At 38.5% G+C, this 17,475-nt stretch overlaps 1 protein-coding gene across 5 annotated transcripts in view; it reads left to right on the forward strand.

Moving 5' to 3' along the window:
- Positions 1-17,475, forward strand: part of DDX4 (DEAD-box helicase 4) — a 65,897-nt gene that overhangs the window by 12,227 nt on the left and 36,195 nt on the right. For all 5 annotated transcript variants that reach the window (XM_032675740.1, XM_032675741.1, XM_032675743.1 and 2 more), the window contains 6 exons: positions 2,035-2,164; positions 3,207-3,373; positions 4,119-4,264; positions 5,069-5,168; positions 6,941-7,211; positions 7,362-7,442. In XM_032675740.1, the coding sequence (XP_032531631.1) occupies positions 2,035-2,164; positions 3,207-3,373; positions 4,119-4,264; positions 5,069-5,168; positions 6,941-7,211; positions 7,362-7,442 (895 nt within the window). The remainder of the gene's footprint in view (positions 1-2,034; positions 2,165-3,206; positions 3,374-4,118; positions 4,265-5,068; positions 5,169-6,940; positions 7,212-7,361; positions 7,443-17,475) is intronic.

Consider the following 17,475-nt stretch of genomic DNA (forward strand, 5'->3'; position numbering starts at 1 on the left):
CAGGTTTCCCATGGCAGAGTCTCAGATCTCTGGTTTCTTTAAGTAATTTAACTTGTGCAGCAACATGCAACAGCTCAAGCTGGATGTTTCCATGAAGGGACCCCTAAACAAGGGAATCCCTGGGCTTTTATACACTCACAGTGTATGTACATGATATTCTGGAATCTTTTTACTGAGTTATTGGCTCCTACTGAGTCTCTGTGTCAGGTCACCTGGCTAATGGTGCAGGTCCCTGTGCCCTTTGTTAAGTAAAGAGTTGGTGCCCAGTTCATGGTCTTTTGCTTGGGCTCCAGCCATTTCCAGCCACCCAGAGCTCAATCTGCAGCTCGCACTGCAACAGCACACTGAGCTACCTACACTAGATTTATTCTTCAACATGAAGAAACTGATTAGCTTACCCTATGTAATTTATACTTGCTTTATTTTCATCTTCATAAAAACAGAGGTGTGTTAGGGGTTTTAGTTAACTTTCAGTGATGGTTTCTAGTAACTCTTACTTCCCTGTGTTTCTGGTCTTGGACAGACATTTCACAGCTCAAGGAAACTCTTCTAGCTTTCAAAGCAGAACAAAAGATCTAAACCTGTCATTGAACCTTTGGATGTTGTATGAGAATGCATTTGTACTAGTTCTGTCATTAATCTTTCCACTCTTAAGTAATAAGTTTCACCAGTGCACAGAATAGAATTAAATCTATTGTCTGTGACAGTTTGTTGCTGTTTGGAGGTGCAATGCAGAACATCATCAGTGCAAAATCTGGTGGGGTAAATCAATACTTGGCTTTGTTCAAGCAAGCTTAGGCTTGGAGACTGTCTGCCTTTGAAAAGTATGATCATGTTTGCCCATGTACTTACTAAGCATGTTATTAAGAACAGCTTCTTAATCTGAAACTCTTCTAATGTTGTAGCTAAACAAAGTTTAGCTGTTCATTATCATTGTAGCTAATTCTGTTCAACTAGATACCGATGATTTCACAATAAAATAGCTTTTGAATCTAGAAAGCTTCTGCTGCAGCTGGCCTCCAGTAAAAACAAGATAACCTCTGTTTGGAGGGCAGTCAAGCAGTATCAGAATGTGAATCTGTTGTCTCTAAAGAATTGCTTGCATTTTGCTCAGTTCAGGTTTATGATGATCTTAAGCTCTTTAGTTTAATTCACAAATAGGAATATGAAATATATGTATTAAATACTGGAATTGTAGAAGTCCCCGAAGCATTTCTATTCTTGACTAAAACTTTTTGAAGAGTTTTTATTAACCCTGGTAAAAATTGTTTATGTGTTCACTGTTGCTGCATAGGAAGCTGAGTTAGTATCTTCAAGAAAAGACAGTTTGAATTTCAGTCTAAAAATACTTGTTGCATGCATGTAAAAACTCATTGTGTGCATATAAAGACCTTAGTAAAAGGTTATAAAGGTGAGCTTGTAGACTTGTTTCACAGCTGTATAAGGTAGTTCTTGCTTGAAGAGGTAGTTTTCTACAGAAGAGTATCTGGTGTTGCTGTACTTGGTGGATCTACCCAGAAAGCTTAGTGAGAAGAACACTGAGTAGTGTAGTGTTCAAGTGGATTTGCAGTCTAATCCTCGTGTCACACACAGTGTGATTAGTTACTTTACAAAGATTCTGTCTGTGTATTTTAAGATCTGCAGAGATTACTTTTGAAGCTCTAGAGGCATATAGAGAGGTGGTTCTGCTTTTCCTAAGTGTGCTGTATAAAAGGGAACAAAGTCTAACACCATTTTGGCTGTTAGTGTTAGTAGCTCTCAGCTTAAGCGAGAGGGAAGAATGCAGGTGAAATCAAGAGTTCATTCCAAGCAGACCATCTTGGCAGCCTCTGTTACACAGTGAGAATGGGAACTTCAAGCTTACAGTGGGCGAATTCCTGGTTTTTTGAGTCCTTTTGGAGCAAGCTGTATGGAGAAGGAATTAAACCACTCTAAGCTTGTTTGTGGTAGATCTGATTATTTTTTACAATTTTTCCTGAAACAATACTGTTTGCATACTTACATAATTAATCCGAACTTTTTTCTATGTAACAGAACTTGTATAAGGCCTGTTGTGGTCTATGGAGGTACACAAATAGGCCATTCAGTTCATCAGGTTATGCAAGGCTGTAATATACTATGTGCCACTCCAGGAAGGCTTCTAGACATCATTGGAAGAGGAAAGGTAAGATCTTAAAATTTAATGTGAATTCCCTAAGCACTCTTACCTTTTTTTACCTACTGGTTTTTGTTCTTCAAATTTGATAGAAGCAGAGATAGATATTCTAAGACAAGGTCACTTGTATTTCAGTGCCTGTACAAAGGCAGCATACTGATTGGTTTTCAATGGCTCTAAGTTCCTTGAGGTTTTTGAAAGAATAGCCTGAGTGTAGATCTCTTCAGTTCCTTTCAGAGCCAACTGGAAAATACTAGTCTAAATCAAAGTGGCTGCAGTGTTCGTGACAATAAAATTTCATGGTTTAAATACATGGAACAGCTTTGCCTAGTTCTTTTGGAAAATTCTGTAGCAGATTTTCACTTTCTGTCTTGGTTTTTTTGCTATGATGGCTTTTATCTAACTATATTTTCATACCAATTTTATTAAAAATACAAAAAATTCCAGTGTAATACTGTATTTGAATTTTTATTTTTCCAACCATTGTAAATTCAAATCCAAATTGCTACATTGGTGACTCAATGATGTTGCACTGGACAAATGAAGTTTGGAAAAACATTTCCTGATAATAAACTGGAGATTCGTTTTCTGCTGTTGTCAGGCTTTTAATCAAAGTGATTGGTCTTGGTCAGGACCAGCGAAGTTGAACTGTCCTTAATAATGCTTTCTGACATAATTTATTTTTTCAGAACAAAAAGTTTTCTTGAGAATGTGTGAGGGTTGTATGAGAGAACCTTTCTAAAACTCAAAGCATAATTCCAAAATAGATGTGCTTGAGTAATAGTTGATCTTCAGGTTCTATCTCAGTTTATATTGCTGAACCAAGTTCTGAAGCACTTCACTGTGTGCATTGTATTATAATTAGGGCAAATTAAAAAGTTGAGGTTGAGATGCAAATAAATATTTTGATTTGTGAATAATTAACTTTCATTTTTTAATAACTTCTACTTGAAAGAAATAAGTAAAAGATGGATTTTGCTAGTTAGGAAATCTTGTAAGTATATACTGTCAGTGAACCAATACTGTTTTTCTTTGACTGAAATACTTGCAGATTAGTTTGCATAATGTGAAATATTTGGTGCTAGATGAAGCAGACCGCATGCTTGATATGGGTTTTGGCTCAGAGATGAAGAAGCTGATTTCTTTCCCAGACATGCCACAAAAAGACAAACGCCAGACACTAATGTTTAGTGCCACATTCCCTGAAGAAGTTCAGAGGTGAGTAAAGTAAAAATAGAAACATATGTGAAGATGTACTTGTACAGAATTAAATAACTGAAGAGTTAAGAATAGTCCTTATATTTCTGGGCTTCCACAAGTGCACATTGCTGGGTCATATCCAGCTTCTCATCCACCAGCAACCCTAAGTCTTTCTCCTTAGGGCTAGTCTTGATCCATTTTTCTGTCCAGCCTGTACCTCATCCTGTCCTATTGAATCATGTAAAAGGTTTCTCTTCCTCTCTTTTATGAGGTCCCTTTAGGTACTGGAAGGCTGCAGTAAGGTCTCCCCAGAGCCTTCTCTTCTGAGAGGCCTGACCAACCCCAGCTCTTCAACTCTCAAGCTTGCTTCACAGGAGAGGTGCTCCAGTTCTGTGGTCATCTTTGTGGTCTTCTCTGGACCTGCTCTAACAGGTCCATGTCTGTCTTGTGCTGAAGACCCCAGAGCTGTACACAGCACTCTAGGTGGGATCTCATGAAGACAGTGTCAGAATCACCTCCCTCAACCTGCTGGTCATATTTCTTTTCATGCAGCCCAGGATGTGGTTGGAGTTCTGAACCCAAACACTGCAGACATTTTTAGCTTTTTGAAAAATGCACATGACTGCTTGTGTTATTCCTGACTAGACAGAGAATAAAAATATTTGTTGTCAGGGTTGCTTATTGTAAATGAAAGTACTTGATCTTAAAACAAAAATAATCTACATAATAGACTTCATGTTGCTCAATTTTGTCTCTTTTTAAGGCTGGCTGGTGAATTTTTGAAAACTGATTTTTTATTTGTTGTTGTCGGACACGTGGGTGGAGCATGCAGCGATGTTCAGCAAAATATTCTTCAGGTGTCTCAGTATCTCAAGAGAGATAAACTGATGGAAATTCTACGCAGCATAGGTAACTTTCCTTGTTGCTAATTGTTTACCAGGAAAGAAAAATTGATTGGTTTTAAACTTTGTTTAAAAGGTCGTGATTCTGTGATTTTATTGTGACATGCTTTACAAGATTACTGATGAAGCTTGAAGTGGAACTTCAGAATTTCCAAGTTTTTAGGCATATTGTGTTACAGGAACTTCATAAATTCACACAATACTTTTGATTGAAAGGGACCTCTGAAGGTCACTGAATCTAATCAAATACCCAGTATTTGTCAATGTCTCATCTCAATTGAGTACTAGCAGATAAGCTTCCTAGATGGTTTTCTTCTTTATATGGTCAATTACAATTCTTTAGTATCTGGGGGTGTTATCTCAAGATTATAGGTGTATTAAAATTCTTACCTGAATGTTTGGGCCTGTATTTTGTAAGTGACTGGGATTCTTTCATTTTTGTTCTGAATTTATCTTACGTTTTAATGCTGAAAACTGGAACTGAGTTTGGAATTAAAATGTGGTTTATCTACCTTGCTGTTCAGTGCTCAGGATGGCGTGCTGCTCTTAGCTTCATACTGTGGGGAGTGCTTGCTTCTCAGAGAGCAACATTAATTTCTTCTTTTTATTGAGGAGAAAAATAGAAGGCACATGTCTTCACAGGTTTCTGTATTGATCTAGAAATCGATCAGTTGAGTTTAATTAGTTCAACACAATCAAGAAATTACAATATGTGTGTATATATTAGGTGTTTATATAAGTAAGTGCAACTCTAAATAGTGAAGTGCATCATGTTTTGAACTGCAGTGGCTCTGAACTTCTGTTCAAATAGGTAATGAGCGAACCATGGTGTTTGTGGACACGAAGAAAAAAGCAGACTTCATTGCATGCTTTCTTTGTCAAGAAAATATACCAGCCACTAGCATCCATGGGTAAGTATTTTTAAAGTGAAAGTCACCTAATACTATTGTGAGAAGCTTTTATTGAGAACACAGGTTTTGCCACATCTGTGGTTTAGCTTGCAATGTTTCAGATAGTCCTGTAATTCTCAGTAGCTCTGCCCAATGGAGAATGTAAAGTTTCTAAATGCTAGTTCTCACAGCATTTGCTGAGCATACATTTTTGGTTGACCAAATACTGTGTTTGAACTGGAGAATCTTTTATGCCTACTGCTTATAAAATTAGTATAATAAATTCTGTAGAATCAGCTGTTCTTCATGTGTAATTTTTGCCATAATTTCTGTGACCAAAACCAGAACTTTTGCTGTTACTGGTGAGATGATGTTCATAAATGCGAGTGGCAGTTGTGAACCTTTCACTCTGTCTTAGAGCTTCCTCAAAATGATAAGTTAAGTCACGTGCCATACAGATTTCTGATGCTGTCATTTCTGCCTCTATGATGTGTTCATGGACTTAGCATTTGTATGAAGATAGATCTAAAGAAAAGATGCTTCTAACTTGTGTTAATAGTCCACTTATAAGTGTTGCATACCTGAACAGATTCTGAGAAACAAAAATGAAGTAGGTTCTGATTCCAGGTAAAAACACATCTAAGATGATGTGTCTTTCACATCATGAGCTGGAATGAAGTTTTCTGTTTTGTTTTGTTTTTTGTTTTTTTTTATCCTAGTGACCTGTAGCACATTGAAAATGTAATTTTGTAGTGGTTTTTGTATTAGGAGGAAGGGACTTGAATTTTTGCCAATAAAATTATGTTATGGGCAGTGTTCTGACAGATGTCAGAACATCAAGGTTGTAGAGGGGTTAAAATGATCTTATTACACAGATACAAGATGTTTATGTGTACCCTGTGACCTGTCCGATGTATAGGTGTGTGAAAGTCATATTGAGAAGGTCTGGCCTTCTGTTCTTGGCTAGTCTGAATTGCTATCCCACAAGTTCCTTATGTGAGAGGAGGTTCTTAACACATTTCTGTAGAAACACTGCGCTGTGAGTTAAAGACACTTGAATAACTGGTTCAGTGGAAGCGTCATGAATGTTAGTGGTTTCTGATTCACTTTACCCTTTTGAGTTGAAGGTAGGATGGTTACTCTTCTCTGGAGTAGTGGTCATACCAGACTTCACTAAATATCCCGTATTAAGATCCCAAAGAGTACTGTTTAGCTTTCTAATTTGTTTTCTCATTTGGGCAACAAAGAGTGTGAGTGAAACTGATCCACAGTAGTTAAGTACTGGATGATCTGTAAATACTCTTTAAACATGCAAACCCCAGAGGTTTTCTTGGCATGATGATAAACAGAAGACAAGTTCTTTACTGTTGGCTGGCCACATTTTTTAGTATATCTGGAAAATGTGGGAGTCTAAGAGTCCAGGTAGACTTTATCTTTGTTACTCTGACTCCCTGCTACAAAGCTGTAGGAGAATGACTTCTAACTATGGCATGAAGAATCAACCAATTAAACAAGTGAATCTTCTAGGGAGGCAGTTTGATGCATAATTATTTCTGATACTTTAAAAAACCTCAATATATCTAGAGACTTAGGTTAAAGCAGTTGCTAATCAGTTAAAAATTCAGAAAAGCTGAATTGGTAGTATATGTGGGTTGTTCGGGGGGTTTTTCGTTTTGTGTCTGTTGTCCCCCACAAGGACTACATCTATCCATGAATCATGACATTTAAAGTGTATCTTAAATAATACTGCAGATCTTTTGAGACATCCATTCTAACCACTGCTTTCTTTGTAGAGATAGAGAGCAGAGAGAGAGAGAAATAGCCCTTCAGGATTTTCGTTCTGGAAAATGTCCAGTTCTCGTGGCAACCTCGGTGGCAGCAAGAGGTCTGGACATCGAAAGCGTTCAGCATGTTATTAATTTTGATCTTCCTTCCACCATTGAGGAGTATGTACACAGAATTGGACGAACTGGCCGTTGTGGAAATACAGGGAAAGCAGTTTGCTTCTTTGATAATGATTCGGATGGCCATCTTGCACAGTCTCTAATCAAAGTGCTTTCAGACGTAAGTTTCAAATCTTACTGCTTAACTTTCACTGCTCTTTGGGATTTTGCTTTAATGTACTGAGCAACTGTTAGGTCTTTGGAACAGCTAGGGAACTCCTGAATTGGTAAAGCAGTCAAAGTCTCTGAATTGTCTTTCTTAATTATGTAGGCCCAGCAGGAAGTTCCTCTTTGGTTGACAGAAGTTGCTTTTGAGTCTGAAAGAGGAAGACTCTCAGCTAATGTCCAAAAGGTAGGTCTAGAAATCAACTGAAAGTCTTGACTTTTAGAACTTTGTCTTAGTGAAAAAGTGTGGTTAGCCGTATATATCGTGAGTAATGCCACTGAAACTGTTTTGACTGTAGCTGCAGTTACAACTTTTCTTAGTTGTGCATCTTCAAAGAATTCCAAAGAATTACTGAAACTAATTTCAGACAACTTGCTTGACTTGGACTCTTAACGGTGTGACCTGTTACTAACTGCCTTACTCTTGATCTGTTAGTGTCAAGAATTAGTCTGTGGAAGACAGGTTTGTGCAAACATATGCCAAGGCTGTAGTTCCAGAAATTTCTCTACTGCACATGTAAAATGGGAGCATATAGTTGCTGATCATACAGTTAGTGCTTGCTGTAAATCACTCAGTCAGGTAACTTGTTGACTAAAATCTCAGTTAATTATAGTTAGATAAATGCCCCAGTCTGGTCCATGTCAAAATTGTTCTTAATATCTGTGATGAGGAGAAGCCTTCTAGTCTCTTGGCGTTGCTGATACGAGATGTTAAAATACAGCTTGAATAAAGGAGAAAGCCTCTATGGCATAGCTCTCAAATCACTCTGCAGTTAATATTTTAGGATTTAAATTCTGTGCTTACTCCTATTTTGAATGAAATTCAAATTTTCAACTGATGTTTGTTACTTAATTGCCTTTGTCTAATTGGATTTTAACCAAAAGCCTTTCCTTCATCTCTTACTTCCAGTAAGAACTTTATCGCATCTCAGTTGTGTTCCAGATGTTGATACTTTCTTAGAGACCATGGTAGAAGTAATTGCTCTCACTTCTTAGATGGTGTCTGAAGCTTGAGTTCAAGCTCAGGCCCTTTCTTTCATTAATTATCTTTTTCCATACCGTAATTATTGAAAGTACTGAGAAGTTTGGGTGTTTTTTACCTGCCTGGCTAGTTCCCTAATCAGATCTGAGTAATTTTTCTTTGCGCCTTTATGGGATTTCAGTTATACAAACTTTGCTTCATTTTTATAGATTACTTTCAAAAGTGGATCTCACTAGATTCTTCCAAATACACATCTCCAGCCTTTGAGTAATGTCTCCCAGCGTTTCATGAAATCTGTAATTTTCTAGGTCCAAGTCTTTTATGTCCTTTATAACCTCTAAGCTACCAAATCTGACTGTTGCCCAAGGATATGTGTGAATACAGTATTTTCAGATGAAATCTCTCTGCCTGCATTGGGAATACTGTCCTTGATATCACATATATACAGTGCACCAGCTCTTGAGTTGGAGATCATGAGGTTCTAATTCTTTTGAGACCATCTGATGTCAGTCTGACAGAAACTGTGCATTTGTAACCAGTCCTATTTTTTTTCTTTCAAATGAACTATTAAAGCTGAGTTTTGCTGCTTTACTTTTATTGAAAGAAAATCTTATCTAATGTTCAGTAAAGATCCTCATGCCCTTTCTCTTGGATAAGAAAGGTAATATTTATGTTTTTATAATATTCACTTTCAAAGGGAATGCATAAAAGGGCCATTCGATAATCAAATGGTGAATCTGAAAGCGGAATCTGTTGGAAGATCTTATCTGATTATTTTGGGATGATCTTATAGATGACTGGACTTCGTTGTTTTTTGTTTTTTTTAAAAAGGCGTTTGCTGAGAAAGTAATTCAGTCACTTTTATGTAAGAAATTGAGAAGGAAGTTTTTTCCCACAGTTGTATGAACTGATTTGTTTTGGGTAAGAAAAGATGTTGGGATGTGAACTTCAGTAAGTGTTACTGCCACACCTGATGAAATCTGAGGTTGATTAAACTGCATTAATTTCACACTGGGGTCCAAAAAACCTTATATATAGAAGGTTCATGATAAAAACTATACTTAAAAGTGGTGTTCAGATACATTGAGACACGCATGCAGAAAGCTGAAATTGTTTTGCAGTGACTTTTACCATTAAATAATTGAAAGTGGTTGGAATGATTCTAAATTAGGACCTGTTCTGTTTCCTAGAATAACAGAGGTAGAGGCAACATGAACCCAGGAGAAATGAAGATGAAGTATTCTGCAAGTGAAGTTGAGTCATGGGATTAAAACTGTTTTATCCCAAACTGGTTTATATTCTGTTGCGCTGTAAATGAAATGTTGCATGGGAAGATAGTCTTGTGGAGACCTAGTTTGGGAAAGTACTTTATATAAGGGTTCACTTAAACTTTGTCCTTTTTTTGTAACATGTCAGTTAAAAAGTTTGAATCTTGTGTTGTGATGACTGAAAGATCTGTTGAACACCTCCTAAGCGATTACTTAATAGAAATTTGAGAAGTTCTCTTTGAATGTAGCCTCTGTATCAGATATTACAAAAACCCACATATTGCACTTTCATGAACTGGTATTATTTTGACATGCGTGGAACATTTGCATCTCCATATGGAACTAAAGATGAGTGGCTACACCCACAGCTTAGTGGAAATACATGTTTTTACAGAGCTGTCATCAGAGAATGATGGAGCCCTGTTTGTTTCTAGTAGAATGTTTTTACCTTTGACAGACAAATACACTTCTGCTGTCTCTTGTGGAAAAGTTTGCTTTAGAACAAGCCTGGTGACTTAGGTCCAAGAAGTTTCCCTGGCTTGTAGAACCTATAGAGGGTAAACAGTCATTAACAGTTTAAGGAGATTTCTTTAAAGTTGCTTTTTCTTTGAATTTTTTCTCTTTATCAGTGCAGTATGCTACAAAGATGCATATCATTGTGTTCCAAAGGAAAATGGCAAAGTAATTATATTTCATAATATCTTGCACAGCTGAACAAGTTTACAAGCTTCTCAAGTTCTTTGGTATTTCACACACAGTGCTGAGCGCTATTTCTTGTACAGTCTTCCCACTTAATCCAGGGAAATAATAATTTTAAGCTGTACTTACAGGACTGAAAGTTTAATGCCCAAGTTGGTAGGAATCAGAACTGACTGGGCAGTACTAGGGAATCTGTCATTGTGGAAAAGCATACTGTCACTGTCACCAAAACTATTTACTTAAGTATCCATTTAGAAAAATAGTGTTATTTTTGTAGACTGTAGTTTTACTGCTATATAATGTGGGAAAATAGTAAAGTAAGTGTTAATTGTGTACTTAGAAGTGAGCTGAAAGGATAATATACTTAAATTGCAACTCACATGCAGTGGATGTATTTAGGCCTGAAGTCTGTAATTCAGAGTAAATACCCTGGGCAGCATGACTCCTCTTCCTGAGAAGTCTCCTTGAAGATTTTTGCATCCATTCTGAATTTCAGGTGAGAAATTGAGGGTTCTTTTGGTTGCTGAGTGCAGTAAATGTGAGTGAACTGTAATTGTTGGAGGAAGCTGTGAGCTGATAAAGCCTTCCATTTCTGTGAAAAGAAGCCAGAGGACAGAGTCATGGACCAAAACCTAGAATAAACCTGTGAAGAGAACATGGTTTAGCAATTTTAAAGGACTGCTTATCAGTCCTTATAAACTGCATGTTTTTTTGCTTTGTCTCCCATTTTATGACTTGTTGAGTTGGGGTTGGGCAACAGAGGGAATTCTGCAGTTGTCTCTTTTTCTGTAAAAGAACTATACTGTCCCTATTGTTCCTAACCACTTACAGAAAAAAGGAAAATGAAAGCCTCAAAGAGTTGAAGTACTTGAAGAAAAATACAGTTCCTTTTTGAACATTCAGTTTTACTTTTAGCCTTGTGATTCTTTAAGTACATATTTAATCTGCAGGAAGGTATTTCAGTGCGATTCTCAACTGGAGGAAAATGCTGACAAGAGGAGTTGAGGTGGGGAATGTACTGCGCTGTCAGCTGCCTGTTACTTTTATTCTTGCACTCAAGTAATCTTATATGAGAACATGCTGAAAAATTTACTGTAAAATACTATATTAATACCCTCTTCACTCAAGAGAATCCTGTTGTCCCTCTGGCAGCAGCCAGGGTGAATGTCCTTAAAAGGTTTTGCTGAACTGATTGAAACCTGATAGCAGTGTACCACATACCTGTAATTTCGGTTAGATGTTTCTACTGCCTATAGTTGTGCTAAATTCAGGTCCTTGGATGTTTTTCTGATCTTTACCTCCATGTTTGTATAAAAATTGCTATCTGTATTGCAACTTAGTTCAAGATTAAAGTGAAGGTTTTTGACAAGCTAGTGTTGAAAAATTCCTTCAAACCTTCTTTCATTGAACAATACTTAAAATCCTGCTTTTTCTTTTTTTGTCACATTGCAGTAGTGATGTACTTCATGCAGTGCCTGCACTTTTTCTCACAAGTTGAGTTTCTCATTGTGGTCTGAGAGGAGTGCAGTCAGGGTGTCTGTTGGGTCTGGATGAGATGGAGTTCATTTTCCCCTTAGCTTGTGTGCCCCTTCACAGTGCTGTGCTTTGTATTGGTTATTAGAAAGGTATTGGCAACACAGCTGTGTTTTGGCAGCTACTGAGCAGTGCTCACACAGAAAAGAAGAAGGAAGGAGGGTATTTGCTACTTAGAACAGTTGCCTTCCAGAGCAACCAGTACAAGTGCTTGAAGCCCTGCTTCCCTGGAAGGTGTATGGACGTGGCTTGCTGATAAGAAGTACATAGTAAAATCTTAAGAGGTTTTTTCCCTTTCTTTGTGTGCATGCAGCCTTTCACTTTTGCCTTAGTAAACTGCCTTATCTCAATCTGCAAATTGTTTTCCATTTTATTTTCTCTCCCCCTTCCTGATGAGATGCAGGAAGATGAGATACAATGGCTTGGTGCATACTTGACATCCAGCTAAGGTCAACCCACCACAAGGTGAAAAGAAAGGACAGTCTGTAGAGGTGACTTATGACACTGTGTTGACTGTAGGTCCTGATCAGAACACCAGTTTTAGTAATCTGGATACAGATTTACAAAGTCAGTCAGGTATGGTATCTTAGAAGAAAATGGGCACAATCTCTTTGGAAGTAATGATCATGGTTCAAAATATTCTGAGGCAATTAAGTTCTTACAGGTAAGTAACTAATGTATTAGTACAGAGGAAGTCAAGAAATTGCACAAAGAACTGAACACTGGTCATGAGTAAAAATGAAAAGGAAATGAAAGTTTTTTAATTTTCAGGCTTATAGCAGTTGGGCAAGATGACCTCCAGAGTTCCCATTCAATCTCAATCATTCTATGATTCTTATTCTGTGACATCAGACAAAAATTGAGAAGTTGAGAAGATGGGAATTACAGCATGTCACAGAATGACTGAACTGGTACTTTTAAGCAGCTAGGAAAAAACCACCCCAGTGTGCATCAGGATTAGAAAGGAAGCAAGGGGGCACTTGCTTCTGAAGTTGGCAGGTAAGAAATACTGTAATGCGGGACAACCAGCAGAAGCATTCAAGAGCAGGACTCCCATCCAGAGTGACCTGGGCAGGCATGAAAAACAGGCCTTGTGCAAGGCGGTGTGGACAAATGATGAGCTCCTAATGGAATTTAAAATAATAACCTAGAAAAGAGCCTGGAGAACCTTTCCTACTAAGATCATAATGGACTAGCACTTCCGGTGCTGGACACCATCCTTCATAGTTTTCCAGACCAGACAGGATAAAACCTTGAGCCACATGTTCCCAGTCTCCTCACTGATGCTTTGAGCAAGAAGTTGGACAGAGGACCTCCTATGATCACTGCTATTTAAAGTGATAAGAGTGAAGGCAGCTGGGGAAGAGTCTTCTGAATTGAGGGTTTGATCATAAATCATTAGGCTTCAAGATGAATTGAGGTAGTAGTGCATCCAGCAAATAATTTATAAGGCAGAGCAGATAACAGTAATGGGAATTTTTTTTAAGTTAAATTTGATATTTATGAGACATAAAAAGCCCATTTGAGTATAAATCACGTCCAATTCTTGTCACTAAAGGAAAACATAAATTAGTGGTTTACAGCCCTTGATCTGGAGCTGTTTGTGGGCTGTGAACTAGTTCTAATGAATCTGCAGGTGGTAGCTGAGTAAAGTGTCAAAATTTTGACTGCATACTTAAATTTGATGATTAAGGGCTGCATCTCTCAACTCAATAATTATGACCACAGGAGTTGAAGGATGTAAACAAGAGTCAGAAACAACAGAGAAATCAAATAGAATGCCCACAAACTAACACCAGTTTGATTAAAGTCCTTCACCTTTGGCAGGTAGGAAAGCAGAAGATGTAACAACCAATCCTGAAAACCTCTTTTTCATTGTTGATAATACTTGTTGGAAGTAGCTACAAATTAGCTTTAAAAATGCTGAAGAGAATGGACCTGTTTCTCCTCACTGACCTCAGTTTAGGGCTGGGAGCAGAAAGCAAGCTTGCTGAATACTGTTGGTGTATCAGCTGGCTGTATGCAGTATCAGCTGGCTGTATGCAGAGTCTCTATGCTTCTTTGATTTAAGGTAAACTGTAAAACTTCTGAAGTACAGAAAAACTGTACTCCGTCGTCAGCTTGTAATAAGTGGGGTTTTTCCTGTGTTAGCCAGTTGAGTAATTTGAGCATGTTGTTTAGCAGTTCCAGGGAATTCCCTGGTGACACAGGAGGGGGATATTGTGACATCTGTCACAACTTTGTCCTCAATAACATGATAAATGGATGGGTCTTGGTCAGGTGTGGATGTCTGTACATTGTCCTGTACTTCAGGAATTGTCAAGGATGAAAATACCGTTTAGTTTTGTCATTGCAGATTTTACTTTTTTGTGACTATTACTGTGTGTGTGTTTAGTTTCAGTCTGACAGTGACATTTCTTATAAACCCTCTGTTATTTGAGGGTTTTATGGTATGATTGTTTCCATCTCTTAGCTGCAGTAGCCAATAAGCAACAAGAGAAGAAATCACATGGCTATGGAGTGTGGACCAAGGATGTGGGAGTCTTACGTTTAAGCACATTCTTTTCAAATTTATCTGATTTTTGTATTTTTTTTCTAAATAGCTTAAGGCAAATTACAAAATCAAGTGGGACTTAATTCTGGACAATAGTTCAGTAATGCTTGAAATATAAATATTAAGTGTTTTTCATTTTACACTGTTTATTTCCTTCCAACTAGCTACAATACAGTCTTCGACACTTCTAAGTGTGATGAGTGTGGCTTTTATTTCTTTTTATTAAGCAGAAAAAATGTTCTGGTGAGAAAGGACACTTCAGAAGAGCTACTTTGTGTTCAAGGCTAGGGAGTCAGCTCTTTGATCAAAGTTGACTGGAGCCAAACTACTGAAAATGTGTCTTCCTCCTTATGCTTCTACATAGTTGTAGAAACCTAACTTATCTTTCAGAGCCTGATATCCATATATAAGCTAAGAATAATATTTTCTTCAGAACTCACTGTAAATGTGTGTGTTCCCTGCTGATACTGTCTGAGAAAACTATGGACAGTGGCTGTAATCAGTTGACTTTAGTGTTGTATTAGCATGTCATTCTTACTGCAGTGGAAATACTATCAAGCAGGATTTCATTGCTCTGTTGTCTTTCTCCTTCTTCTTTAACTGGGTCAGCTAAAATAGTTTTCAATATCTAATCTTTACTTGAATATCTCTGAACTTTAAAGAATGTTGTGTTTTGCTCTTCCTCCACTATTCAAAGTGACATATGGACAGTCATAGGGGATGATATGATTGTTTTTTTCCTGGAAAGGTGAATGAGGTTTGAACTGAAAGAAGTTGACTTAATTTTGGCCTCCTTGTGCACTTCTCTTTATCACTGGTAGCAGAGAGGGGAAAACGGGGAGATGATTTACCAATAATTCTTTGTCTTCATCAACTCAGCCCCACCGCTCCCCCTGCTTAAAAATGCTGAGTTTCTCCCTTTAGGACCATTTTCATAAATCACTTGAAACTATGAAACTATCCCTACAACAATATTTCATGGGCTTCTCAGTCTAAACATACCAGTCATATAATAAAGTCAATTATATTGAAGACTTGTGTTTCCTTAGGAGATTCTGTATTTTAAGGTCATATGCAACATACTCAAATATACTAAATAAAAGGTAAAATTCTTTTCCAGAATGAGTGAATAGCTGAGCTTCCACTGTAAGCTTTTTTGTAGTACTTTGGCAGCTCAGAGATCACTTCTAGAACTGAACACACTTGTTTTATTCATATTTATTGTCTAGATTGGTGAATATGTAACCCACCCTCACCGAACCACTTTGGGAAATCTTGTACAAAACTGCAAATACCATTATATACAACTTAAGCATAGAAAGCAATGATTTATTGGAAGGTATAGATAACATGTTAGTCCTAGCTAAATGCTAATGTACCCCTTATAAAACACCTAGTAAATCATGAGAAAGAACCTGACTTCAGACCACAGCAACAAAAATGTTCAGTCTCACCAAGTGAAGACTTGGTGTCCTGACTCCTCAGAAGGTACTGCTTAGCAACAACTGAGACATCAATCAGTGTATTACCAACATTGTTCTCCTCCTAAATCAAAACCACAGCACTTTACCACCTACTAGGAAGAAGATTAACCCTATCCCAGCTGAAACAAGGATGGTAACCAAAAAGACAAACAGAGGGAAAACACTAATCCTCCATTTCCCAGCTTACTCCAGGGACTTCTCCATGGCTTATAGCCACAGGTTATACTTTCTACCCTTAAGAGTGGCAACAAGGGGTGCGGGAAGGAGGGGAGAGTGGAGTTCTGGTCAGTATGTAAGGATTTCACCCTTCTCCCAGCTTCCCTTTGCTGGGAGAAGAGTCTTTGCCTGGCTGCAGAGACTATGCTCTGGAGTAGGTCCTCTGCAGGCTGGAATGAGGCTCCACCTCTAGTCCTGGTGTTGCCTCTCTTACTTCTTGGTCCTTTTCATGCTCTTTTCCTCTACCATTTTTGCAGTTTCTTAAATGCGTTTTCTCTGAGGCATCACCAGCTCTGCTGGGGGCTCAGCTGTGCCCTGTGCTGGGTCTGCTGGACTGCCTGGAGATGGCTGTGTGACACTGGGCAACCCACAGCTCTCTAGCCCTGCAGGCTCCAGTACCTAAATCTGCTATTGCAGAGTGCATCCAGCCTAGGATAACATTTGGTGTGGCAGGAGCCACATTGTTCTGAGGTAAGAAAGGTGAAAATCATAGAATTGTTACGGTTGGAAAAGTCCAGTCATTAACATGGCACTGTCAAGTCTACCACTAAGCCGTGTCCATAAGTGCCATATCTATAGGCCTTTTAAATACCCCCAGGGATGGCAATTCTACCAGTTCCCTGAGAAGCCTGATCCAATGCCATGAGCAGCCTTCCCCGGGAGAATGAATGCTGTGGGAAGCAATGTCAGAGGCTTTACTAAAGTTAGGGCAGACAACATCCATAGCCTGTTGCTCATCCACTAAATGTTTCACCCTGTCATAGAAGGAGATAGGGCTGCTCAAGCAGGACCTGCCTTTCCTAAACCCATGCTGGCTGGGTTCCAGATCCCCTGGTTGTCCTGCACATGCTGCATGATGGCACTTAAGATGAACTGGTCCATGACCTGCCCTGGCATTGAGGTCAGGCTGACAGGCCTGTAATTCCCCATATCTGTCTTCTAGTCCTTCTTCTGGATGGGCGTCATATTTGCCAACTGAGACCTCCCTGGTTAGCCAGGGCTGCTGGTTAAGTGATGAAAAGTGGCTCAGAGTGTGCCTCCGCCAGTTTGCTCAGTAGTAGAATTGATATCCCCACTGTATTTTGAAGGCCAGCTCAGCAAGGAGCTTTGCTTAACACAGATGCCAGATTGCAAATCTGGTCACTAACACAGTTTGTCTTTGAAAAGGCTCTTTTGAGTCTTGGAAGTTTTGTATGTATCATGTCCAGCCTTCCTAGGAGTTCTTATACAATAAGTATGACGTCTAACTTGAGGGCCAGGCAAGTGATGATGCAGGCAAAGGTCTATCCAGGGGATTGCCTAGGGCAACTCAGTCAACCGCTATGCATTACAACTGCCTCAGGAAAGAAAAGGAAAGAAAGTAAGAAAGAAAGAAATTAATTGTAGGCAACTCCCTTCTGAGGCAAACACTTATGGGACGGGATGGGATTCACCTGAGTATATAACAGAAATTGATTGCAGCCGACTCCTCGCTAGAGGTTTCT

The sequence above is a fragment of the Chiroxiphia lanceolata genome, chromosome Z (genome assembly GCF_009829145.1).
Source record: "Chiroxiphia lanceolata isolate bChiLan1 chromosome Z, bChiLan1.pri, whole genome shotgun sequence".
NCBI classification, from domain to species: domain Eukaryota; kingdom Metazoa; phylum Chordata; class Aves; order Passeriformes; family Pipridae; genus Chiroxiphia; species Chiroxiphia lanceolata.